A 27,489-nucleotide genomic window follows, 5' to 3' on the forward strand; every position below is an offset into this window, starting at 1 on the left:
TACATATTTAATAATAATAATAATAATAATAATAATAATATATGCCTTTGTCTTTTTGGATAAGTCAGCTATGCTCAAACTGCATCATTTCTCTTTATATTACAAACTTAATATATATTTAAAATAAAAATATAATTTATATGTTTGTGGAAAGTGTTGTATTATTCCATCAACATTTTAAGATTTAAAGGTGGAAATGATGGATTTGTATCTATATACTAAAAATAAAATAAATGCAATGTAAGTACATGGGAAGCGGTGTTATTGGGTGATTATAAATGCGTGCTGTGTTTGCTCAGTGGTGCAGCATGGTTGTCATGCTTTACTGATCCTTTCACATTTACTCATAGTTTATAGACCTATAACTGCAAGCCCAAGTCATCCTAACAGAGCTATGCTGCAAACAAATAAACGTGATAAGTGCTTATGATAATTTTAGCGATTTGGGGGGAAATAAAACTGCATGCTGAAAGATGTTCTCCATTCTGGATCTTGCATGCATGTGACTACAATGCAAGGAAAGGCATGTAAAGAAACAAAGTTGTCAAAATAAAATGCAAGTGCATATAGCACTGACATTACACAAAACAGGCTTTTTGATTTCAATGCCTGAACATCTAAAAAGCTGTGGCTTGAAAACAGGCTTTCCAGTTAGTATAAAAACTCCCCCCACCCCTACACTGAGCATGTGCAAAGGCTTCAAAAGGAAATGTTGGCATGGAGGAATAAAAGCTTCTAAGGTGCACTGCAGAAGCTGTCAAAAGCTAACTGATGGACGCAATGTATTTTACACCGCCTTATTGGCTGCTGTTCTGCCGACAGTATAATACAAACCATTGAATACATAGAATTTGATCTGCAGAAGTGAAATGTCCTCCAAACAAGTAAGGATGGCTTGAAGGTAAATGCTCTTTGCACAGGCTGGGCCCAAGTTCAGTTTTTTTTGGCATAGGCTGGCAAGCCAATTTCATATCTATCAGGGACTCTAGTGGTATCTTTCTGCAGAAGTTACCATCTCTGCTCCCCACTACCAGCAAAAGAATTCTCACTCCTGTGCTGCATTTTCAGAAACATAAAAGACCAACAGAGAAAGGCAGCTGGTCACTTGTCAAAAACTGAAATATAAGTTCGGGGTGGACGGTCTAACCTATATAAAAGCTATGGCTTCTCATGTTACAAAAATAGCATTGAGCTTTCAATTGTACTGCATTGCATTCACTCCATCAAAACATGCACATTCTACAGTCTTCAAACTGCAACCAAAGCCTGGATTGGTGCAGGCTGCAAAAAAAAAAAAAGCCGTCTATCTATTCTTGCATGGCCCTTGATAGGACGGCTATGCTCTCGTTAGCCATTTATATGGCCTCCAATGTACCCGTGACTACACCATAAATTAAAGAGGCAGTATAACTAGGAGAGTCCCGTTCCTTTTTCAAGTTGACCTTCCATTACAAAAAAGGAAAAACCAACAAAGATGAAAAGAATTCCCAGCACCATCTGGGCACACCGCCTTGGCACTCCTATGCTGACCAATGCAATGCCACAACTCATGCAGGAGATGGGAAAGCTTCAACTGCGCCACCATCTCACTTAAGTTGCACGGTTCAGGTTCTATTCTATGACATGCCACTGGCTACTCGTCAAGCTACCCCCCCCCCCCCTTTTGATTTTTGCACATGTACCTAGTTTGGGCATAGCATTACGATTATACATTTGTTTTACCACAGAAAGGATTGAAAAGATGGTAAAATCAGAGTATCTTTGTGCTATGCTGCCATTTTAGATACACATTGGGCTTAGCAGAGCCATAATTTGGTGGTCCTTACAAAACTTTGTTTGAAAAGGACAATTTCCGGGGGCTTTTGGTGCACAGTTATAATGTAGCCAATGCCATTATTATCATTTTAGGTATAGACTATAATGGCTAAAACCCCAGTCTGGTGTCCCCATTGGAAACGTTTCACTTAACAAAATGTTATGGTTTTTACCAAAACAAGAAAAAGATACATTTTTACTTTCTGTCCCAATGGCAAATAAAAGGTGACTCTCCCCAAGTAAGGACACAGACCGCATATTAATGTTTCAGAATTAGATATCCAAGAATGCCCCAAATGGGATTGGCTCATTGCTTTTCCTAGGAGTCTGAACAAAACTTGAAGCCCATCTTACGGATGCAAAGCCATCTCTAGATTTACTGTGGAAAACCTTTCATCTTTGGTGATCAACCAACTACAAATCCATAGGGATTCAGGGACACATGTTGTCTTTTTTTAACTGTGATTTTACGAAGAAAACCCTCAAGAAGTTGCTGCATTGTCCAGTCTCCCGAACAAAAGTGGCTTAGAAGGTGCAGTAGAATTTCCCAAAATCCTTGTTGACTTAAAGAAAAGCTTTTCCTGCCTGAACAAAAACAGAGCTTGTATTACAGGCAATGTGTTTTAGGTACTAAATATTTAAAATTTGGTCTAGGGTCAATGAAAAATATTACTGGAAGGTAGGAGAGAAAACATTAATAGTACCTACATAGCCCTATGAACACATACACCTGGGGGGAAAGCAGATGAGGAAGTTGAAGTGGACCCATTGCTATATAAAGTACCTTTAATTCAAGAACAGAACATATAAGTTGCCTATTTGTATTGTCTCAAGAGACCCAGCATGCATTTCTAAGCTGGATAGGCCCAGTTGCATTATACAACGTCCTATAGCCCTTCAACAAGGGGTGTCCTTGGTGATCAATACAGTCACCGATGGTGGAATGGTTGAGAAGGCCAATTAAAGAAAGATTAAGGAAAAGTTAAGGAAAGCTTAGATTATGATAGGTGAACTCTAAGGGTTCCCTAGCTGCAGATTTACCCTAAAGCAGAACTAAACCCAATAATTCAATGGTATCCAAAACAGTTACATTCAATGAATGTCTCCATTGATATTTATCACAGTTCTATATATATGTATATGTCAGCTCACAGCTGAACTTTCAAGCCCTTAAATGGCTGGCATCATGTATACAGTCATATGGAAACTGAAGATGCAAAGCCATGACGGTGTCTTCTGCAGGTGTAAAGGTTGAGGGGTTAAGCTCTGCTTTAGGAATTAACCATGACAAGGGATCAACCATTTTACAAATCAAAAGCAGAAAAGTTTGGGTGGAAATTTACTTGATCTTTATTGTTGCCTGGAACCCTAATGGAAAGATTTCCTCCCAACCATGAGATGCCTGTGAGAGTTCGAGATTGGTTCTTTATTGGTCACTGGCCTCAGTACTCCATTAACTCTATAAAAGGCCTACGAGAGAATGCAGAGGTCATGCAACCACATGTAGAGTCCTTATGACAATATGTAGAGAACTATTTTTGTTACCAAGAGCCAACCAGAAAATCAGACATATCTCAGTGTCCATAAGGGAGCTACCCTTCCTGAAAAACAATTGCATACCCGAACAGGATAATGAAGAGAAAATGCTAGATTGGGTCCCTTCACCCCAATTGGCACCTTTGTGAAAGCTTTCTTGCAGAATTGCAGCATTGACAAGTTTTCCCTTAAAACAAGAGGCACCTCTTTCATGCTAAAGCAAAAGAAAAATATTTTAGCATTCCCTCTTGCTGCTACGTCGGCCTGGCTCGTGCCAAGTCCAGAAACGGGTCACAAACATTCAAACATTTAAAAACTAGTATAAAACTTCTTATATGATTATAGAACTTTTTATGTATGTTCAGTAATTACACTTTGGCAATTTCTGCTCTGAAAAACCCTCTCCGTAAAAAGAAAAAAAAAAAAAAAAAAATACATAGCTTACTAAAGAAAACAAAAGAAAAAAAAAAAAAAACACTGAGAAGAGAAAAGCCATTCGCTGAGCTTTGGCATGCTGACTTCACCAACTACTGCTCAGCAACAGGTTAGGCATTCCCCGAACGATGCATTAGGGTTCACATAAGACCTAGAAAATATTTTTTTTTTTGCAGAGAGTACAAAAGTAAACAAGGATTTTCAAGAAAATCAGTGATTCAAAGAAGTGGGGGAAAAACTTCAGAAAGAAAAGATGAAAGTTCTTCAAAGCAGCAGCTGCCATGTCTGTGCAGGCTTGTCCTCACACAGTGGATATCATGGTCCCATTGCCGCTGTGAAACAAAAAGAGTAGAGAGGGTGTACTGCCAAGGTGTATATCATTGGAGGACCATGGCACAAAGTCACGAGACAGATGGCCAACACAAGCTGCAGTATCTCTTACATACATAAAAGGTAAATGTTTTTTTTTGGGCAATGGTGAAATAATGAGGGGTGAAGAAGGGAAAATAATTACCTTTGTTTTTCACATTTTTCTCCAAGAAAAAACTAAACTTTTTACATAAAGGAGCACCATCCAGTAATTCACTACTCAGCCTCCAACAGGGGTCCAATATGCGCTAAAACTCAAAACAGGTAAATCTAGGAACTTGTCGGAGTTGGTGATGCTGAAGAAGACTATTCAGTAATTTGCAACTCAACCTCCAAGGAGGTTCAACAGCTGGTGGGAACTCCTCTGAAGTTGAGACCAATGGTTCAGTAGTTTGCCTTTAAGAGGAGGTTCAACAGCTGGGTAAAATCTGGGACCTCCTCTGAGGCTGATGGTTTAATAATTTTCCATTAAAATGAGATCCAACATCTTAAAAAAAATCTGGGATCTCATCTGAAGCGGAGACTGATAGTTTATTAATTTCCCCCCAAGAGGAGATCCAGGAGGTCTTGTATAAGGATGCTGAGACATCTATTGAGGTAGTTTCAAAAACTATAGAAACTCCAAAAGCTCCTCTGAAGTGAACTATGCCAAGTATGCCTTGTTTTTGGCAATTCTGTCACAAACATACCAAAAACAGATTTTATCTTTACATACATTTTAGGAGCCCAAATGTCAAATTGTGCCATTGTGCTGGGGCTTAGACCTTCTACTAGACAAAAATGTGGCATTTTAGCAAACGTAGTTTCCTTGTTAAAAATTAATAACGGTATAATGCTACCTTGAGTCCCAACCTACTGTCAGCAAGGTGGTCTATAACTGAACTACTGGACCTACGAAAAAAATATAAACTAAAGGGTAAGAAACCGAATGCCGCATCTATAAATGTTGATAAGGGATACTGCAGGTGAGCAATACGAGGGATGAAAATGCTCAAAACACTATATAAAGAACAATGAAAATATACACTTACACCAATTATGACACATCATTTTCATCATAGCACAATGGAAATACACATGCACTGAATATAAAATTAAATTACTATGATGCAAGCTATGTTACGAATACCATGTATCATATTACCTGTTCGTGGGACGTGCTGCACCGTAGTCATCTAAACCCTAAGGAAGGGAAGAAAAGAAGGCAAAGCAAAGCGTTAAAAGCAAAAACTACAAAACTTTCTAAAAGACAAGACAATGTTTAGGGATTTCTAATAAAAGCGGCAGGTCAAGGAAATTATTCTTAAAGGGTCACAGTCCACCTAAAAGAGATTGTGTCATTCCTGAAGGGTCAAACACCTGAATGGGTAGTTAAAGGTCTCCTGAGCTTGACCTGCACCTACTACAAAGATCCAAAGCCTACAAGACCTTTGGACAGCTACTGGTCCACAGACCTTTGGGGGTTTGAGAAACCCTACATTTGTATGGATCACAGCCTTCAAGGACTGATGTTGGACAGCCCTGGCTTAAGCCTTTTCTCCTTACGAATTCTTTATTTTCTAGGTTATAAAATATTACAAATTCTTATTTTGACAAAATCCAAAACTTCCCCCATTTGCCTGTGTCCCTACCCAGTTTGAAATTCCTCCTTCATTGCCTTGGATGTAATAACTTTTAGGTGAACTGTTCTTTAATTACCATAATTTCAACTAGGAGCTCTAAGCCATTGGGTAGCAATGTGCTCTTCCAGGTCTAGTTGGAAGGAAGCTGCATCCAGGATTGGGGTAATGATGATGAAATGAAACACCCATTGCGGGTCTGGCTTCAAAGCAGTCCATATGCTTTGGGAAGTGGTGGTGAGGGGTGTTTGGTGCTGCACTGGTGAGCTGGTTGGTGGTGGGGATGTAAAATGCCTATTTTACAGTATTTGTCAAAGCTAAAAGAGCGACAAGGACATCCGAGAAACAAAAGATTATTAAATATAAGGACTTCCACCAGAAATTACTATACAGAGCCCCCTGTTTGAGCCTAGGAGCTTCCAGACAAGAAATGCTACAATCTTAAAAGGGGAACCCAGTCAAATGGTCTATGATGGCTTTACCACCCAATTCACAGAATTTTAAGCCCACACATTAGCTTTGTGCAGAATTCAACCCAACCTAGCTGAAATTATGCCCGGCCCCAAATGATGGATAGGAGTCTGTCATGGTTAGGTCATCTTTCACGTGAAGCCCAGCATTTATATTTGAGGAGACCAAGCTTTTGGGGTCTTGAAAATTCTTCATGGCAACATTTCAGGAGATCCAGAATTCGTGACAAAATATTATGCTATTTAAACGCCTAAAACCATGACTTTAGAAACCACGTTTTTCTTGTTTTTTCCGCATAGGCTGGTGTTCATCTCTCAACCCTAGGACGCTTCACATTATGATGAAGTTTAAATAAGTGTGAAAAAGGGGAGGATTAAAATAGAATTTCTTCTGCAGCTTGGGTGAGCTTGACATGTTCGCCTGCATTAGCATAAGAGGATATAAATATCCACTGGAATATTTTAACATCCTTTTTCAGATACATGTCAGTGAATAACTCTTGCAGCCAAGAAGCATAACAAGGAGGGGATCAGATAGAGCTGCAGAGTTCTAGATATTAGGGATTGTGGTTTCACGTCACTACAGCCAGCGTAGGGATAAGCCGTCTCTGGAGGGCAGTGGGGATTATGAATAGGGCAGGATGGGTCAAGGCATTAAGACAAGAGTACCATTTATTAGAATGGACGACATTGTCTGCACGGACAGGTGATGTCACCACACTGCATACAATACACATTACAAAAACAAAAATAGAACAAAGAATAAAAAAAGAACTGAAAAATACTTGGAGAAAGACCCACATCTAGGCTTGTCCATATGTTCCCCATTTTTATGATTTTGTCAAAAAGAAAAAAGGGAATCTTCAGTGCCAGCAACCTATTCCCACAGGTGGCACTACAATCTGGTGCTTGAAATTTAAATTTTCAACAAATATAGTAGTAAAAGGCAAAGCTCTGGGCTAATTTTTTTAGGGTGAAATAAGCAGAGCTCCACATCTGCAAACCCCCCCCCCCAAAAAAAAAAACTCTACATACAAAGCAGAAGGCTGCAAGTGCAAAGTCATGATTACAAGCCAATATAAAGTGCAGTACTGAGTCCTTATTAAACGTGTCCTCTGCCTACACAAAACACCCCACACAGTACTGATTGGCCACAGGGTTCTTTTGGATGGGTGGTGCTTTGAAAATCCAGGTATGGATAGTTATACACAGAAGGTAAAGATTCTCTATGGTCTCTTCGGTTTCCATTAAAGGATCCTGTTCATACTACAGCGTACAAAGATGTTTTGGATAATAACGCTCTTCCAACTTTGTGGCAAATGTTTAGGGAAAGGGATTTTATTGTCCCAGCATGACTTTGCCCCTGTATACAAAGCCATCTCCATACAGCCATGGTTTGACCGGTCTGCTACGGAGGATCGTCATTGTGCTAGGCATGATCACAATGCCAACAAATTCCTTTGGGTTGAACCCCGATTCCATGTCAGTTCTCATCCAATTTCAGTACCGAACCTCACAAAAACGACACTCCAAAAGGTTTTGCAACTTCTAGAGGACTTGACTGTATGGGGGGGCAACTCCATATTATTGGTTTTGGAATGAGACATCCAACAAGCTCATATAGATCTGATAGCCAGGTATCCACAACCTTTTGGCCATTTACTGTAAGAACCATAGCAGGTCCTGGTGGAATAGACAACTGGAAAGGAACTTTTAACATTTTTGACTGTTTCCCCAAAACGTAGCTAAACCAGTTCTGGTCTTATAATATAAATAAACGTATTAAATATTAGGCAATTTCTGGTGGAAGTGGGGCTGTAGCATCTTACTTTGCAGCAAATCTTACAGTTTGCTCTTGCATTGCACTTTGACTGGTAATTTAAATCATTGATGGTTTCTGTTCCGAATCTTGCAAGAAAGGGCCAAAAAAGCCACAAATTTAGCTTTGGGAATATAAAAAAAGTCAGAGTACAATGCACATTCAGTAGCAAACAGTGGATTGTCTCTCTTAGTCTGCAAAGGAAGATTGCCTTGACCAACCAACTTACGGTCGTTGACCTCTTACAAGGTTTGTACAGTCCGGTTGACTGCGGATAGAGACCACTGGCACTCCTTTGTATTGTATACCCATAGGGTATAGAGTAACCCTATAAATGAGGAATATAAATCACTGTGGAACAGACTTGTGTTAACCAACAAAAGAGTCACATTAATGGGAAACCTTTAGAAAAAAGAAATGCAATAAAAAACAAAACAAACACAGAATTTTAAAGGCAGTCCAAACTTAAATGGCCTTTTGGTATTTAAATGGTAGTAAGCTACTAGAAAAAGAAGACCAACAATTCAATTTAACTAATCCCATCAGCAAAAGGAAAATGCCACTTTTGCAGTCTAGGAGCTGCAATGGACTACAGTGATAAACGGAAACTGTCAGTCTATAAAAATGGAATATACGTTTGGAATGAGTTTTACCTTTAAAACAAACTTGGAGAGGTGAATACATAGGCAGCCAAGGGGCTATGGCCCAAAGAAAAAAAGTATGCAGATCAAAATACTAAATAGTGGCATACATGTTCCAGGTCCTTCAAACATCATTACCAAAACCAACATCTCCAGAAAGACCTCACTGCCTAAAATTTTTTCCCATATAACCAGAAAACAGATGTTAATTAAAGGAGAAGGTATAAAGTAACCTGGAGCAGCCAATGAGAAAGTGGCTTTGGCTCGTCTGGCATCTTCCGGATTGGCTGTTATTCAGTATGGCCACCTTGGCTTAATGGCAGCCATATTCAATGACTTTGGTCATTAATTATAATAATAATTATTAATATTATACAAGTGTTTCATTCTAACCTGTGAAAAGACCGGGGCAGCCACGCTATAAGGTCGGGGCTTGTAGGAGCTGGGTGGCTGCGGCGGGAACCCATGCGATGCCATGTTGTAGTCAGGGGGAGGAATGGATAGGTCATCTTTATCCAGCAAATTACCAGTGCTGCTGCTTTTTCCAGGCTGTAAGCTGTGAGGACACAAAGACAAAATGTTACCATAAGGATAAGGTCAAGACAGAAATGACATTATGAATTTTAATTTTTCAATTGTTATTATTAATAAGGCTTTGCACCTGAAGCGCTATACAAATGTAAGTCTACATTTTGTCATATAATGCAATATAGTATAGCGTGCATGACCCTTCGGAGATGGATTTGGACCTGCTTTGCATATCACTGGATGTAGAATGTGTGCAATATAATATAGCGTGCATGACCCTTTGGAGATGGATTTGGACCTGCTTTACATATCACTGGATGTGGAATGTCTTGTTGGGACCTGATCGAGTTGCAGGCAAATTTAGCCTGTCCTGTTTGCGGTGATCAAATGCTTGTGCCATGCGTTCGAGTGGTACTGCATTTAAATACAAACTGAAGACGACCCCCTGCTGCACTTTTCACCCACAAGATGTCCCCAGCCTTCCATCAATTAACCCTTCTACAGAGCCCAGCCACAGACTAGACAGCGATGGTCTCTCCCCCTGTTCTTCTCCTAAAAGAAGGTTTCTTGTCAGCACATTCTTTGGCCCCTCGTGTTATTTCCTGGTCTGCATTCTGCTTTAGGGTACCACCAGCCTCTAGCACCAGGTCAAATATAGATCATTATACTCTATATACACTATTTGCAAAAAAATGTATATAAAGTAAATTGCATATATTGTGAATATAATCTTTTTCCCCTCCATGGTTCTTCCCTTAGAACATGTTCATAAATAATTAAATTAATTATCTTTGTAATAATTTTATAACTTATTTTAGTTACTTACTTTTGAGAACGGTTACCGCCATCACGTCCATCCACCACTCGCGTGTACGAGAAAGGGAACCATCCTCGCCTTCAAGACAAGCAACATTAAACATAATTACTTTGCAAATTTTAGGAATAATCAAGCTTGGGCAAATTTAATGTCTGGGCTGTATCCCTTCTATCTTGAAAGTCATCTGCTGGAAGATTTATTAGGAAGAGCCACTAGGGGCCAATCCCCAATGATGATATTACCATGATGGGACCGGAATGGTGAAGCCTGTACCTTTATATAAATTATTACGGTTATTGGCAATCTAAGACTACAAAAACATTTTTAAGGTTAGATTTATGAGAAGTCCTTTACAATTCCCAATTCAGGGTTGACCAACTCCAGTCCCCATAAGCCACATATGGGCCAGGACTTTCTGACATAGATTACTAAATAGTGGGCGGATCTTGGTCCTCGTGGGCTGGAGTTGGGACAACCCTGGCCTATTCAGTGGAAGAGTCGACAACTCGCATCAATCAAATTTAATATAATATTCACTGCATCACCTGGATTTTTGCAGCATGGAATTCTGTGTGTAAGTGAGCATCTTATTTGTACATGGACAACAAGGGTGCCAAAGAATCCAAACATTTTCCAGACTACATATCAGAGCCTTTAACAGCTTGCATGGACAAAGATACAAATTATGAAATCAAAGACTGATTACATAGGACATTTATTTACCTGTCTAGTATTTTATTTGCCAGATGGGAGTGGTTATCTTTTAAGTAGGCAGCCCAGTAGGCAGATATATGATGAGCATGACCTTTTATGATTGAATACTATGGATAATAACCTTGCTATGATAGATTTAAATAGCTGCCCTTCTTGGGGAAAATGCTGCTCTAGGCTTTCTCCAGTGTTTCTCACAGGTCTATAATAATCTGGAGGAAGAATGAATATCATGTACCCAAGCTTTCATATATGTGGCCAGTGAAGACAGTCTGGAGCAGCAGAAAGTATTTCGCCTTTTTATAACCATTCATTCCACAATCCCATTCATATATTTATTCTCTGCCTTTTATGAAACCATGTATTGCTTACATTTTTGTCTTCTCGCTTTCCCCATAGTGCCAGCCGTCCCTGGCCTCCGGGACCAGCAGTGTGATGTAGTCTCCATTGCTAAAGCTGAGCAAGGTAGTGTTGTCACCTGCGGAGTGTGAGAAGATGGCTTGCACCCGCGTCCTGCTGTTCTTTTCTAGGCCTGCCGCCATAGAGCTGGAGCGCGGCAGCGTCTTGTTCTCCGCTGTCCAGAAAACACAAACAGATGGCGTGTAAAGAACTGATCTCCGACAGTCTTGCAGAGACTTTATAACCGGTGAGTTTGGAAATTTGCCCAGAGATGCTTAGTCATACTGGGTTCCCACTGATCAATGGCTGAAAGAATGATGGTCTGAGTTTAACTTATCTAAATCACTCGGCAACATGGTGTTCTCCATTTGTTCCTATTCTTTATCAATTTGCTGGTTTTAGTTCACACAGGAAGTGGAGCTTAAGTTGTCACTGGCCTAAAAAAATCTTCTATGGAAAAATTACGGGGCGGGCAATGATATACAGTATCTTGGGCCCTCTGGGCTTCTGTTGTAACTGGCCTGTTAGTAACCTCAAAATACCTCTGGGGAAAGTGAGCAAAGGTGCAGCAATACATCATCATGGGACACCTCTTGGGTTCCAGTGTTCCAACTTGAACAACCAGATCTTAAAATGGTAGAAAGTAGCCAAGCCTACAGTGAAGCTCTTGGCCAACCTGTTCATAGTAAAGCTTGGAAACAGACGGAGCAGAAGAACAATTCCCGCTCTTTGCCTCCCAAAAGAGAAACATCTTGAAAAGACAAATGGTCAGGGACTGCAGACAAAAGGTGCCAATATACCCAAAGCCTTTTTTCCTCCAATTCGGGACGCAATTCACCTCTTCATTTGTCCCAGGGACCACAATGACTAAAACTGCCACATTTCCAAGGCTTGTTCTAGGACACCTGTCTAGGACGAGATCTCTCCCCTCTTTTTAAGAGGCTTTTCCCTCATTTCACAGTGTTTCTATGGGACCAGGGGAGGTGCAAAGTGTGCTGCTGTACAAGGGCCCTGGGCCCTCGACAGCCAACATGGGCCTCCAGGCAGTTCTACCCAGGGCTACGCACACCATTGTACAGGTCAGAAAATAAACAGAACTTCCCCAGTTGGACACAGATACTCACCGACCGTATAGCTATTTTTGGGTGGAACGCTCTTGCGGGCTGGAAGTGTGTTGGAATAGGAATCGCTGATCTGCTTGTGTGGCTGCGACGGGGACACTTTAGGCTTCATGTCGACCCAGTGGTCGTAGCTGTTGCTGGGCGGCCCTGAGACCCCGTTCATTATGGGGGTGCCCTCCTGTGCAGACATTCTCTGTGAAGGGGACAAAAGCTTTAAAGGCAGAGCCAGCATCCAATTCATAAATTTACCCCATGAACACAAAATTGGGGTTACTTAATTTTTTCTGAAGTGCCCAACTCAAAAACCTTAAATTTGTCTGCACCATTACATGTGACATTATGTTTCATAGTTTACATAGATCTAAAAGAAGATTTAAATGTCAAAGCAGCTTTTCTTTTCACATACAGGAACCATGAAAAGAGATGTATATTGCAAGTTTAATCTTAAAGATTGAAGCTGCTCCTGGACACAGGGCATTGCTGCTACTTCACAAATACAATAAAAAAATGGAAACTGTATGAATTTATTTTAGTATATTAGTCCAGTTATGTACCTACCCCAACAAAAGGAGCCAGCTCAGGAGGCACCGGCAGGGGTTTGGCACCAGGGATCGGGTCAGATATTGATAGGCTGGATTTGGAGTTAGTCATAGGCCCAGACAAAGGGCCTGCCATTATGGTGCCATTGGGTCCGGTTGCCATCTGTTGCATGAGCTGAAGGGCCCTGTCTGGGATTTTACTAGGGTCTATGCAAGCCTGTTGCCAGGAGGGGATCTTCTGTCCCAACATATCTTTGCCCTACAGAGAAAAGAACAGGAATCAAACTATTACAAACAGCAAATAACCAAACAAAGAACCTGGGTCAATAAACCTCAGGCTTGTGTCGATGGTACCAGTTTAGGACATTTCTAAAATCATTTAGAACTCATAGATCGAAGCCTCTGACCTCCTTTGACTTAAATTAGGCAGATTTTGCAGTCCCACACAAAAGCCTTGAAGAGGACCTGTATAAGAGCTTTAAATGTGTGACTAGTCAGGTATTTCTGTCCTCCAAATACAATACATCACATTAGGAAGAACAAAAGTTCTCAGAGGTACTTGTTCTGCATCAGTAAAAAGGTGGGTCACACTTCCTGATGGAATATTTAAACCTGGCCAGAAAATTATAATCTGTATGGCCAAAACCTCCATGCACACCTTACCATCATACCTATATTGGCTTGTTGGACTTTACATTCCAAATCTCATAAATATTAAATATAGAGGTGCTTGCTCTTCTCCACTCCTCTGAGAAGGCTTTTTATAGAATTTTGAAGGGTACGTGTGGGTATTAGTGCCAATTTATGAGGTCAGATGCTGTATGAAAAGACCTGGTTCACATTCCACATCCCAATTGGTGTTTATTAAGGTCAGGGCTCTGTGCAGGTCACACAAGTTCTTCCACACTAAACTTATCACATCATGTCCTTAAGTAGCTGGCTTTGGACTGTCATGAAAAAAGGGTCTTTTCCAAACTGTTCTCAAAATCTGAAAGCACACAAAACTTCTTTATATGCATCGGCATTGACAGTATCCTTCAGATGTTTCCAGAAGACTCAATTATTGGGAGAGGGCCCTACATACTTTTTGGCCATATGGGAAGGCGTGGTAATCTGGGGTCCACAGGTACACCTATAGTAATCCAAAAATGTGACACCTGCTGAAGCATTGGGAGGAGGAGGAGTGGCTGGGACAACCCGAGCAATCAGTAACTTGACCTAAATGAAGAAACCACTTGGCCATGGTCTTAAAATCAGAGTGTTATGGAAAGCCAAAAATTACTTTTATGTACACTTTAAAATAAAAGGTTGCATTAAAGACATTTTTTTAAATTCTGCAATCCGAAAAAAAAACATTATAGGGCTTTAATCCATCTGTGAGCAAAGTATAACACAGCTAACCGCTACTCATCTTGCAGAATTTCAGTGCAAGAGGAAAAATTCCTATTGGCTGGCCCAGCCTGCAGCACATCGAATCTGCTTCCCATACAACATAACCAAAAACGATTGCCACTTCTGTGTTTACTGTGTCAATGCCCAAATTATGGGGATTTTGGCCTGCAGTGAATGTCTGAGAATTATATTCTGCCGCTAGATGGTGGACGAGTCCTCCAGCAGAGCAGCCTTGTCAGCATTAAGGGGTTTTTGTCTTCCCCTCCTTCCTCCCAAGCAAGTGGCATTGCATCTCGCTGAGTAAGAAGCATGTGGGCAGCACAAAATGTGTGTGTGGGAGTCAGGAACACGGCTTTTATTTTCAATTGCTCTCACCCCCTTCAACCCGCCATCCTCCTCCTTTTCCTCAAGGAATTGGTGGGCTGCGATTATTGGAATTCACAAGTACAGCAATAAATAAGCAGATCTCATGCAGGCCAAATAAAAAAAGGGTATGCACCAAGAATATGCAGCCAACTGCAAACCCATGAACGATAACGGCAACAAAGCCGGAATCCAATCAGATTTATTCGGTAGCAAAGCACAGCTGATAGGGGCTAATTGGCTGCTCTGGGCTACAGAACTGCACATTGTAGTTGGCCTGAACACAAACTTGGAACAACGCGGTGGCTAAAATAAAGGGGACCTTCGGGCACATGTACCCCTACCTCTTTCACAATTCAAATGGTATATGAGATGGTTGAATTCCATGGCTCTTCATTATGGTGACAAGCTGGCTGCAGCACTCAACACTTTACAGTAACCACCCAGCTGTTTTTGGGTGGTTTCTGAGAAGTTGGGTTACAATACAGGGGCTGCCACCCACCCACAGATTCTTCCCATCCAAATTCTGGGGAGAATACTGAAGCTTGCCAATACCAAAAGTAGGCAACACCTTTCCTTCTCTATGCAATATGGGGAAAAACATACTAAGTGAATCATTTGTCACACCACTTTTCCCTCTTCCAGGCCAGAACACTGAAGCTGAACCCAGCCGAGATGGGAAGTAGAAAACATTGGGGCGTCTATGGTTGATACAAACAATAGAATAGAAAAATACTCTACAGAATTACCATTACCAAGGTAAATAGAAGGTCAGATTATTCGAGTTCCTTCCCATATGACATACACTTAGGAACTAAAAAACAGAATATACCTACCTCACCCCCCCCCCTTCCATCTTTAACCCAGGCAAGAATGAGATCTCTGATGGGAGACTCCTGTGCAAAGCAGAGCAGCAGAAGTCACACGAGAAGATGCTCTTGGAATGGACAGGGGCGCCATCTCATTAGATTTCATATGCTCTGCATTTCATAGGGATCTGCACAGAATAAGTGGCAGGACCACAGCTCAGTGGTTAGCACTCTGGCCTTTGCAGTGCTAGGTCCAAGGTTTGGATTTTGGCCAGGGCACTATCTGCATGGAGTTTGCAGGTTCTCCCAGTGTTTGCCTGGGTTACCTCCGGGTTCGCCGGTTTCCTCCCACATTTTAAAAACATGCAGTTATGTTAATTGGCTTCTTTGTAAATTGACCTTAGACTGTGGCAATGACAAAATACTATGGTAGAGAAATTAGATTGTGAGCTCCTTTGAGGGACAGCTAGTGATATGACTATGGACTTTGTACAGCGCTGCGTAATATGTTGCCGCTATATTAATTCTGTGTAATAATAACAACAAAGGTGGTGCAATGCCTAGCCATGTGGAAGACAGGAGTAAATCAAGTGTAATTCTGATCATTTTTGTGTAAGTGTAGATGAATTTAAAAAGGACTGAACAATGAAATCAGACTTTTCATTTTAGTGAAAGATCTGCTCTAAATGGTCAGTCCACCAAAATCAATAAATTGGAAATAAACCAAATTTACTGGTTTGACCCAGCAAGTTCTAATATCCCTTCCATGAATTTCCTGCTTTGCCTACATAGTAAAACCCCTGGATCTTATTCTCCCAAACTGAAGTTATGTCACACAGGTAAAAAATGCAGCCAAGTGATTAGGATATGACCTTTGTTGCAGCAATAGGAAAGAAAGTGCTGTTCACCAGTGGGCAGAGCTGGAAACTTTAATGCAGAGATTAAAGCCCAACCTATCTGTGTCCCAGCTTAGGCAATAATTTGTCGCTTCTTCCACTTCTGCACCAGCCAGGGGATGATCTCCCCGATTAGAATACGATAGCAAATTCTTTACCAGATCCGGTAATCATTCTCCGTAGAAGTGCTCACCTTGCTATGGTAGGCCATGGAGTTCTTGGCTACGGCACATTGTTTCTCCACCAGGAAGCAATATCTCCTCCTCTCTTCTGTCAGAGACGTTTTAAAGCCGTCGGACACAAAACTCTCCAGCTCACTCTGCTTGTTACTGATCGCTTCGATATACTGAAAGGTAAATGACAAAGAATTGAGCATAATTATCAAAGTAGTAGGTGCACATAGATTACTGGGGATGGGTAAAGGATGGGGGTTCAGTCCTAGTGCAATGCTGCATATAATGACCATCATGCTTTTAACCACCAACCTAAAATTTACAAAGTTTTGATTTCATTTGCTGCATGCTTGATCAAGTTGACAATTCGCTCAATCGTCACTTTTTAGTGGAATAATCCCTGAAGAATTTTAGGGTTTGTTCACTTGGAGGGTTAAAGGAGATGTTAAGTCACAACCCTCACATTGAGAAATAACAAGCACACAAATACAAGTTTGTTTGTTTTTTTACATTTTTACTGTTCTTTATACAGTCAGCCCGTATAGAGGCTGCAGCTGGTTTTCTCCATTTCTGGCTGAACACTAGAGGGCAGCAGCTGCAAATGCAGTTTCCTGCCTATAGGAAAACTCCATGTCCCATGATTCTTCCAACTCTCTACAGCACGATGGGTGGCTACAAAGCAAGACATTCTGAATGGAGCATGAATTGTAGCCATGGGCAATAAGGATATGCAGGTCTCTGCAAAGGAGAGAAGGGATTTATAGGGATAAATTCATTAGGTGAAAGTAATGGATCATTAAAACAAAAAAAAAATCAGAACTTTTTTTATTTTGAATTCAGTGCCACCGTAAGTTAGCAGTTACAGTCAATTGACCAGTTACCCCTTGCTCTATCACTTTTGATGAGAGGTTGACAGGCATAGTTGCAGTAAATCCAGTTTATTGCTCAAGGAACCCCTGGCAGCTTCTGGAGGAACCCTGGTGCTGCATATTAATGACAATTTCCTGCATGCATGGATGAATTTTGCTAACCAACAAGCAGATCACACATTTTATCTGTGCACATGTAGCTCGCAGTACAGCCACCAAAAGGAGCTCTTGTTTTTTTTTTTTCAATCTTCATCCACTTATATCAGAGTCATCACACCATTTAAGCTAAAAAGCTTTATAAAGTTCATTCATGGCGGTTTTCGAAAGTTTCTGTATCTCCTCCCCGGGGTGAGGGCAGAAAATCATTGTCAGTGCAGAATGAGAGCTAATTAGATAACTCTGCAGCCTGATGGCATTCTCCGAGGGATCCCAAACTGAACATCATAAAAGGAAGATAATTAATTTAGAAAATGAGAAACACACTGGCCTTTATTTCTATTAAAAGAGGAAAAGGGACCAGCCAAGCAAATTAAAGTGCATGTCGGGGCAAGAATAAAAAAAAAACTATGTATACACAAAGTACAACTCTGCAATCCATGCACATGTTCCTGTGTTCTATACCCAGTGATCTCCCCAGACCCTTTTAGCTGGGTGCACCGCCCAGAACTTTAGTAACTGCCCGGCTGTTTTTGGGTGGGGACTGAAAAGTTGGGTCACAATACAGGGGCTGCCACCCACCTACAGGTTCCAAAGTTCTCTGGGGAGGACACTGATGCAATATTGATCCTGTATGGAATACATACTGATCAGCCACTAATATATCTGACAACACACAGGATTTGTTATGCACTGAATAGTGTCAGCCCTGCTCAGCTGTCTTTTGCAAAACTATTAAATGACTACCTCGGACTTACCTTATCTCCACAACAGAAGGATCAACTGTTCTATAGTCCAAGATAGGAAGTAGAGCAAACCCTTCCAAAAAATTAGCACAGTGTGCACAGGAAGGATTTAAAATCAAAAGAGGATTAATTTTCACCCCATTACCACAAACCTAAATGTAGGACAGCGGAAACTGCCCGCTTAGATCCTGCCCCAAATTCAACCATTACCCCCTGAAAAATACTCCTATGTCAGGGCTGCTGTAAAACAGGTCAGCAAATCACAACCCTATGGATTCCCACATTCATTGGATATTATCCTATCTTCCATAGGACTGGTCAAAATAAAGGTAATCCTCCTTTACTATACCTGCCCCTTCAGCTCCCCCCCCCCTTCATTATACCTGCCCCTTCCAATAAATCTGCCCCTCCAGCCTCCCCCTCTATTAAATCTGCCCCTTCAGCCGCCTCCTCCCTCCAATAAATCTGCCCCTTCAGCCTCCCCCTTCATTATACCTGCCCCTTCCAATAAATCTGCCCCTCCTGCCTCCCCTTCATCAAACCTACCCCTCCTGCCTCCCCTTCATCAAACCTACCCCTCCAGCCTCCCCCGTCATCAAACCTACCCCTGGAGCCTCCCCCTTCAAAAACCCTGGTCCTCCAGCCCCCCTTCATTAAACCCCCCCCCCCCCCCCCCCCCCCCCCCCCCCCCCCCCCCCATCAATAAACCTGCCCCTCCAGGCCCCCCTTCATTAAACACTGCCCCCTTTCAGCACAGTTGTACTGGTTCCTCCCCTGGACTAAAATGGCTTCCTCTGCATTGCTTTACAGCACACTGTGAGCTTAGAAGCTGCAGAAAGTCAGAGCTCCACCTTTTTTCCTGGCTGGAGAACATCCATCATTTAGCCCTTCCCCCCCAGCCTGACTGTCCCTGGCCCCTGCTTTCAGACATTGGATTTCAGCTCTGCCAATCAGAGGTTCAGCATGACATAGGAGTATTCCCTAATGTGGTCTGCATGCATATAAACCCTGCCTGGAATATCCACTCTCCCAGTCCGACACCAAACAAGACATTTTAATATCTGCAAACTCCTCTCAGGGGACAGCTTGCATCATGATGATTCTTGATAGGAAGACTCATGCCCAGTGCTGTGATATAGGAAGCTATGTACAGCACTCTGATGGCCTCTCCCACCAGCCATGATCTCCCTGCATTGCATGGAAAAGCATAAAGTTATAACAATCTTTCTATCATTTAATTAGAATGTTGATAAGGAGGAAGAAAAGACAAAATATAAGCAGTAATCACTTCATCTAGAAAAAATTAGAATTCTCAAGTTACTTTCACAATCAGAACCCCCGCTGTCAATCTACATTGTGGCGTGCAGGGGATTACAGGAAGCCAATAAGACAAATCACCCGGTATAAAGCAGCATTGACCTTCATATTGAATGTTTAAATGAATACATTAATATATCAAAAGGGTGTTTATTACACGCCTGGAGTACTCTGAGGTTATTCTTCCATTCTCCCGGAATTCTTCTTTAATAAGCTGCACTTGGCCAGACAACCTGAATGGGAACCCTGCTGCTAAAAACTCTGCCAGCCATCCCTGCTGTGCGAGGAGACCGAACACATAACTGGGTCAGGACAGGAACGCCGTAGCCTGCTAACCCAGAGTTATTACAGAACACCCCCGCTGGGAGGCAGATCTATTGGCCTTTCATAAAACGGCGCCCCGTGTGGATGTGCCTGCTAAGCGTCTGACATTACAGTGGCTGGATGAGGGCAGAGGGCACCGCACACCTCCCGAGCACCAGAAAATGGAATGATTGTGAACATCTGAAATAAGATCAGACGGGTACGGACTTCTGCTCTTCTGGCCGCACACGCTGCAATATATCATTCCCTAAAATAATGGAAATATAGGCTTCAGATGTAACATTCACCTGCAACTTGGAGCTGTCCCACACACCGCCACTAGATGTCCTCAGTCTTGTCTCCATAATAAAACCATTTTCCTTAAAGCGGATCAGAATATTGACTTTATATAAAAGTGTTATCTACCCCTTTATACAAAGTACCCCCTCCCCAAGGGGCAGTGAAGACTGAATGGGAGCACAGAGCTTCCCGGGATACGTGACGTAGGTATCCTTCATTTTAAGACACTCTTTCTGCACATGCCTGATCTTGGGCATGCGCAGAAGGGCTTTTGGCCAAATGCTGATCTTACAGATCTTGCGCTTTTATTAATTTTTTTACATTTATAGGCGGATACAGCATCCAGACTCGCGCCTGCACGGTGCAAGATCACATAACCTAGGCAGAACAAAGAAGATGACAGCGCCTAGGGCTTCCTCCGCCAGTACAAACGAAGAACCCCGGACGCCATGGGACCGAATCAAGGCCAGGTGTGGAGGGACCGATGGTCCTGCGGATGAAAGTAATGCTTTAATGAAAGTTCTGCTTTAAGCTAATGCCGTCATTGACATACCACCCCCACATCACCTATCCTCCCGGGACAGAGCAGTGATGATTTCATCTCTCCATGCTTTCCCCTGTAAGCATGCTCCCTGCACATGCCAATAGGAGTCTAGACCCCACACCACCCCAGATCTTCCCATCTTCCAATATGCAATCATTGCAGATCCCCAATTTATGGGATGAACGAGGAGTTGGGTCTCAATGAAGTAACGCCCAGATAAAATATGCATGCAGTGTAGGACAGGAGATGACAGGTCATCATACGTTCGTTTGCATTCCCTTCATTTAACAATACCTCTGCAGCATCGATACCGGATTGGGAAGTGCTTCTTCAGCAGATGAGGATCTCCGGCCCTATCAAACGCATACCGCGACTAATGGACCAGAAACGGCTTGGTTGCAAAATCCTTTATCATCTGTCAGGAGAAGAGGGCAAAGCTCCACCTGATGAGCCCCAACACCTAGAAAAATGGCAAGATTGTGGGGAGTATATGGAGCGCAGCAAAGACGATGATGGTGAAACTCAATTAGACCTCAAGGGCCGGGATCTGCATGTATTTTTAGTATTTCTTAGCATTTAGAAAGGCTGGCTTACAAAGAGCCCTGTGTGGCCCTTGAGAACTGGAGTTTGGACAGGGAAGCCCAAGGCTAAATATAAAAGCCAGGATTGAAAGTAGCATTGCTGAGAATGTCCTTAAGTGAGGAACCCCAGACTTTGAAGTTTCATCTTGCAGATGCTCATTGCCCAGGCAGTTAGTCAGTTTAGATATTGATCACATGTCCAAGTGCCTAGGGCCGGAGGCATGTGATCAGCACGATAAGGGACCTGCAATGGACGACCTGAGGTTTTCCTGGCAACATATTTGCAATGTTCTTCACTCATGTGTGACAAGCAAAAAAGAAATCAACCCCCCCCCCCCCCGTGAATGAGGACAAGACTGGAGTCTCTAGTACCTTGCAGTCAATATTGCTGTTAATTAGCATCAGCTAGGAGAGGATTATGTGATCTGGCTAAACAGATTATGCGAGTGCAGACCTCGCCACCATGCAGGCGCCAACCATGCGCACGGAGAGCTGATGCTTTTGTCACTGCGCTTCAAGATTCTGGCTGATAACTCCGGATGACAGCAGAGATCAAGGCCTGGAAGAGAAAGAAAAACAAACTGTCTGTGCTGCCCCTTCTGTGCTACAAAGAGAAGAAAAGGGGGGATCTGACTGGTCACTAAAGAGATACAGAGGATGCTCACCAACAGCATTACAGAACATTCTTCACTATTCACCAGTGTGCAAGCACCCGTGCAGCCCCATAGCAAGTTTACCATTTACCCACAAGGGGTAATTGGGTAATTTTCATCATGCATATGCATTCTAGGCCACAATTTCCATCATGCGTATGCTTCCTAGGCTGCAATTTGCACCATGCAAAATTAGCATCCTCCCTCCCTAAAGTCTTCCTTGTCTGGATGCAATTTGCATCATGCGGAATCATGATTCTGTTCTATGTCCATCCCTTCCATCGGCTGCATTTTCTATTATGCAAAACAAAATGAAACCTTTCACGTGGTAAAACTAGTTTGTGGTCACTTGTTGGCTGAGCTGGCAACTCGGGCAGAGAGATCACAAAGACAGAATCCCCAAAAAAAGGTAAAGGGTGAAAAAGGAACAACCAGGCTCATCCATAAACAAAATTCCTTTCCGACAAACTGGTTCATTCTCCCCTGGAAAAAAAGGAGGAATTATTTTCTATAAAAAAATCAGGTACTTTGGGTAGAACAGGTTCCCAATTTTTTATCATGGGGGAACCCTTGAAATAACTTTCAGGTCTTCAGGGAACCCCTTTTATAATTACTATATCCACAGCTCACAGTATATTAGTGTGGTGGTCAGTGGGAACAATGTCTCTTACATTGCTGGCCATTGGGAAGAATGTCCCCCTTACAGATCTTTGGGTTCACTTAAATTGACCTGAGAGGTCCAAATTGCCCATTGTACAAGGAACCCCCAGCAACCTCTGGAGGAATATGGATTGAGAAACTGGCCTTTGCTTCTTCTTTGGGACCACAGCCACACAGCACAGGGCACCCATAGAGGTTGCACTCATCAGCTCGGGTCCCACCCGCCATGCAAGACATCTGACAGCTTGGCATATTCAGGCTTAACCTCCCAGGCCGAGACAATGCAAAACTAATTTCAGGCATTCGTGGAACTGTACTCAATAAGCCTAAATTGCAAGCTACAGATAACCGCTCGCTTTAAACGCTCATCCTTTACTTTATTTTTAGAATAATTAACTTTGTAATTGAACGCTAGAAAGGTTGTGAAGTCATTTTACTGCAGATAATTACTCGTGAGATGTGGGAGAACGGTGAGGTATTACTAGTCACTGTTTAAAAGAGAACAACCCTCCCCCCCATTCTCCATTAATTGCTAAAACTTCAAAGAGGTCAGGAAAACTAGAGTAGGATGACCTTCAAAATCTTCCACATTTCCCCTGTGCAAGCTGGAAAGTCAGGTGAAGCCTGGAATTAAAGTTCTTTTATTATATTGCCTTTACAATATTCTACCAACTATAGTATTTAGGTGACAAATTAACAGTTTGCTTCCATTTAAACAATTGGAAGAATTTGGGTTGGAGACCCTGGAATTAAAGTAACTTGTGATCTGTGCTGAACGGGACAAACTTTGTAGGTACAAGGAATGGCTCTGGATTTTTGTACTCTAACTATTGGTGTGGTATTGTGTATTTATATATTTTCTGATTCTACTTAGGAGCAGCTCTAAAAGGGGACTTCATAGAGGTAATCAGAGAAACTGGAGCAGCAGTGTGTTGTGATGACCAATTTAGTAACCTCGGCACAGCAGGAGCTCTCATTTAGTGTTGCACTGCTGTTTATTGTCCTCTTATCTCCCTGGACAGTCACTGGCCCTTCATAGAATACAAAGCGCTTTATAAACGGCCAAGGTGCATTGATGGATAAAAGCCCCCGCTCTCCCTGTTGGAGCACCAGAACCACTGCAGAGCTGTAGGGTGCATCAGTTCCAAATTGTATGAGGTATGAGGAGCTACAATGAGAAGGGGGTGGTGCGGGAGTCACCACAACTTTTTAAGCTAACACTACTTTGAGAATTTAATTTTTATAGTTGAAATTGTCTAATAACTCAGCTCTTCTAACTAATAATAAATTTGGAATATATCCAAGTGTAAAGTGCCAAGAAAGAGACCCATAGGCATTATTGTGCTTGATTGTTAACACATATCAGTGGTCAGGAAGCCACCTTCTTCAGGACCATTGTCAATACGCGGCATTAATGAGGTGTATTATTGGTCCTTCTCATACTGAATGTGAAAGAACGTAGGTTTTCTAGTATTGTGGCATCAAAATTCGGGAAGCACCTTGCACCCTGAACGGTTAGTTGTAAGAACCACTTTTAAAGCTCTCAAGGCCTTGTGTTTTTTGTATTTTTGACACAATGTGAATGAAGTGATATTGTCGTAGTCATGTCGGTATAGTGTTACTATTCATAAAACCTTGGGCACTATATTGATATTTTTTTTTTTTAATAATGTATATTGCCCTGATGAAGCTGGATCTTCAGCTCCAGAATTGTGATGGAGTGGTCTTATTTTTGATATAAAAAAAATCCTAGAAAAACATGATAAGCAAACGTGCAAATGTAAGGATCTGACTTCCTGTCCACAACCAAATGCACCCACAGAAGGAATGTAAATGGACCATTAGGTATTGTAAGAAGGTGGCCAGGTCTCAGAGATCCCAATTTGCTTGATCATGTGGATGGCTGGGTGGGTGTCAGCAGGGTGCACAACGGGAAGAAGGCAGGCTGGTGTAAGCAGGGTGACCTAAAGAACCTGCTCCTAATGTCTTGGTGCCAGATGCAAGTCACCATCAAAGAGTCCATGTCTCAATGTGTCAGAGCAATTTTGGTAGTGTTGGAACCAATATACACAATATTGGTCAGGTGGTTTAAATGTTTTGGCTATCAGTGCAGTGTTCTCTCCAGCCCCTTTTAGCTGGGCACACCACCCGGAACTTTCAGTAACTACCCAGCTGGTTTCAGGTGGTTACTGCAAAGTTGTGTTACAATACCAGGGCCACTACCCCATCATCTTCTTTTCTGGGGAGAATACTGCAGTGTATAATATAAAGAGTTGTACAGAAGTCAAGGGACTCATGTGCATTTGCAATGTGTAAACGGAGGATTTCTCTAGCAATACAAGTCACAGGTTTTTCTTTCTGGCCAAAAGGGCTGCAGGCTGGGAATTTTTGCAATGTATATACATTTATGAAACTGTAAATGAGTCATTACTTCCTTTGCAAGCAACAAAGTTCGTTCGTCTCTCACCTTCTTGTGTTTCATTAGGAGGAGCAGAACCCAAGCCGGGCGGGCGGTGTTGGGGGGTGGGAGAATTAGCTTGGCTAGTGGATTTAAGCATCTTAAACAAAGCTTTAGCTGCATCTCATTCAATACGTTCTTACAGAATCTGCCAGACTGATCAGGAATTACCGTGCAATAATCAGGCCGAGGCAGCGGAGCTCTGGGGCCCCAGGAACACCCAAGAGAAAAGAAGGACTTCCATACACTCCCAATTATGGTGGTTAGTAAACTTTTAAGGCTGGAGGGGCTATAGTGCTGCCCCTGACACCACCACTGGGCCACACATCACATTCAATATAGGTAATAATACAGAAGAGGGACTGCAGACATGTTTGTGTAAATGGTCATGGTGGGGAGCATGGCCAATGCAGCCCCTCACCAAATCAATAACCCCATTGGATGTTGGGATGAAATGGGTCCACATGAGCAATAAAAGGGCCACAGGCTAAGAACCTAATTTGGGTTAAAGCTGAACTCCAGGCAGGTCTAAAAAAGTAAAAAATAATAAAAAAAAAAATCAGCTCCTATCCTTAAAAAAATAGATCTTACAAGTGGTTTATATACTAAAATCTGACCTGGAATAAGCCTCTACTGTACGGAAAAGTTTACAGAGGGGGATGGAGAAGCAGCACAATTAGAATGCTGATGGTCGGAGAGAAGATGGAGAGATAAGTTGCTTTTCATTTTGCTGTATAGTCACAAAACGGGGGGCATGACCGGTTATGCAGCAGACCTGTGTAAAGATCAGGACTGTATAGACAAAAATAGGCAAATCAGCTCCATATAATTAGCTGTTTGTTCAGAGTTCAGCCTTAGGTTGAGCAATGCTGTTACCTGGCCAGTGAATACAAGACGTGTCCTGCTGCTGGGACTGAGCAATGCCTTGGTGTTAACAAGCCTGAAATATCTGAGGGGCCTGAAATATTTTAACGTGCTCCATCCCGATGAACATTTATGTCAAACAGCACCAACAGCTAGCACTGTGGTTTGGAGTTTCAGTTCCCACCTCAAACTTTGCACATTTCTGGTGCTCAGGTTTTCTTGCAGAACCCTCAAACACTGCAGCTTTGGTTGAACATTTTGAGGCTTCTCCACCATCCCTGCAAACAAAATCTGCACCATATAAAAATGAAGAAAACAAGATAAAATATTCAAACCATCCGGCCACCTGGTCACTAAAGATAACAAGCCGGTAAACAGAGCCGAATGGGTCATGCAATTTGCAGTGGAATTAAGGGACCAATTAGAGTGTAACGCTATTTAAATATGTATGATCTCCCCGGCATAATCCAACCACATAATCACCTACTTATTTGCTTCCATCTGCCGCTCTGAGCCTCACCCCGGCCGGGAGGTGCACTTCACACACAGGTCGGCTTAGAACAAACAGCAGCCGTGCTTGGTAAACAAAGGCGAATCTTAATGTGTATGAGTGGGCAAGAAAATAATAAAAACAAAAAAGTGTCTCTCTGACATTCACACACTGCAAGTACAGAAAAATACTTTTCTGGTTTCGTACCAAAGCCATTCAGCTAAAGAAACCTAAAACTTCTGGATAATAAATGCCCCAAATCTGACCACCATGGGAAAAATTTTGGTGATTTGTTCTGCCCTCTCTGCAAATTCAGCAGCAAAATGGCACGAAGAAACTTTTGACAACTGGCTATTTAATTTGGCATGGATGGGAAAGGTGAGGTGACCGTAAAGAAATGCCAGCCACCAATGAAGCTACAGTAATGGATTATATATAATGCACAGAAAGCCAGTGGTGCAGCTTGGTGCTCGCCGTAGTATTTGCAAAGCTACTACAATGAGCTTCAGTGACCGCAGAAAAGCAATGGTGAGGATGATGAAGGCTCCACAACATTAAAGTCCTGGTCTGGCACAGACTCTGCCTGGAGCAGGTTCTAATGAACACTAAACTCCCCAGGACCCACAGAAGGGCAAATCAGCCATTGTCTTCTGTTGAACAAGAATCTAAAAGGCAAAACATAGCCTTTCTTTATATACCAAGAAGTATTGCCAACCCTACCAGAATTCTCCCTTCCTGGACTACAAAATACATCCTGCTCTCTAACATAAAGTGGACCTGTACTAGGAGATGAAGTAAGCTGCCATTGCTGAAGTCATTGAAATCAATGCCATTTGCCTGGATCTTTTGGCCTTGACACGCGTCAGAGATCTGAAACAAGCATGGAGGTAACTTTGGCATGTTGTGAAGAAATTTGCAGGAACATTCTCATTCTGGGTCAGGGATTCAGAAGAGCAGAGGATCAGAACTCCAACCAGTCAAGCTCTATATTTTAGAACCAGACCAACGTCTGAGAATAGACAAGGTCCCGGCACTGCACAATTCTACAATGAACCTCCAAAAAACCAGTGAAGTCCTCTCATTGTACAAGCTGATA

The 27,489-nt window shown here is 42.2% G+C and overlaps 1 protein-coding gene across 5 annotated transcripts in view; it reads right to left on the minus strand.

Annotated features, from left to right (window-relative positions):
• Positions 1 to 27,489, minus strand: part of BAIAP2 (BAR/IMD domain containing adaptor protein 2) — a 99,979-nt gene that overhangs the window by 13,588 nt on the left and 58,902 nt on the right. For 2 of the 5 annotated variants that reach the window (XM_072403508.1, XM_072403509.1), the window contains exons 7-14: positions 16,473 to 16,625; positions 12,839 to 13,078; positions 12,284 to 12,473; positions 11,133 to 11,334; positions 10,059 to 10,127; positions 9,098 to 9,260; positions 8,293 to 8,391; positions 5,300 to 5,337 (exon numbers count right to left, since the gene is read on the minus strand). In XM_072403508.1, the coding sequence (XP_072259609.1) occupies positions 5,300 to 5,337; positions 8,293 to 8,391; positions 9,098 to 9,260; positions 10,059 to 10,127; positions 11,133 to 11,334; positions 12,284 to 12,473; positions 12,839 to 13,078; positions 16,473 to 16,625 (1,154 nt within the window). Of the gene's footprint in view, positions 1 to 5,299; positions 5,338 to 7,253; positions 8,392 to 9,097; positions 9,261 to 10,058; positions 10,128 to 11,132; positions 11,335 to 12,283; positions 12,474 to 12,838; positions 13,079 to 16,472; positions 16,626 to 27,489 lie in introns of those variants that run through there. The other 3 variants (XM_072403510.1, XM_072403512.1, XM_072403507.1) reach the window with 2 other exon arrangements.

The sequence above is a fragment of the Pyxicephalus adspersus genome, chromosome 3 (assembly GCF_032062135.1).
Source record: "Pyxicephalus adspersus chromosome 3, UCB_Pads_2.0, whole genome shotgun sequence".
NCBI classification, from domain to species: Eukaryota; Metazoa; Chordata; class Amphibia; order Anura; family Pyxicephalidae; genus Pyxicephalus; species Pyxicephalus adspersus.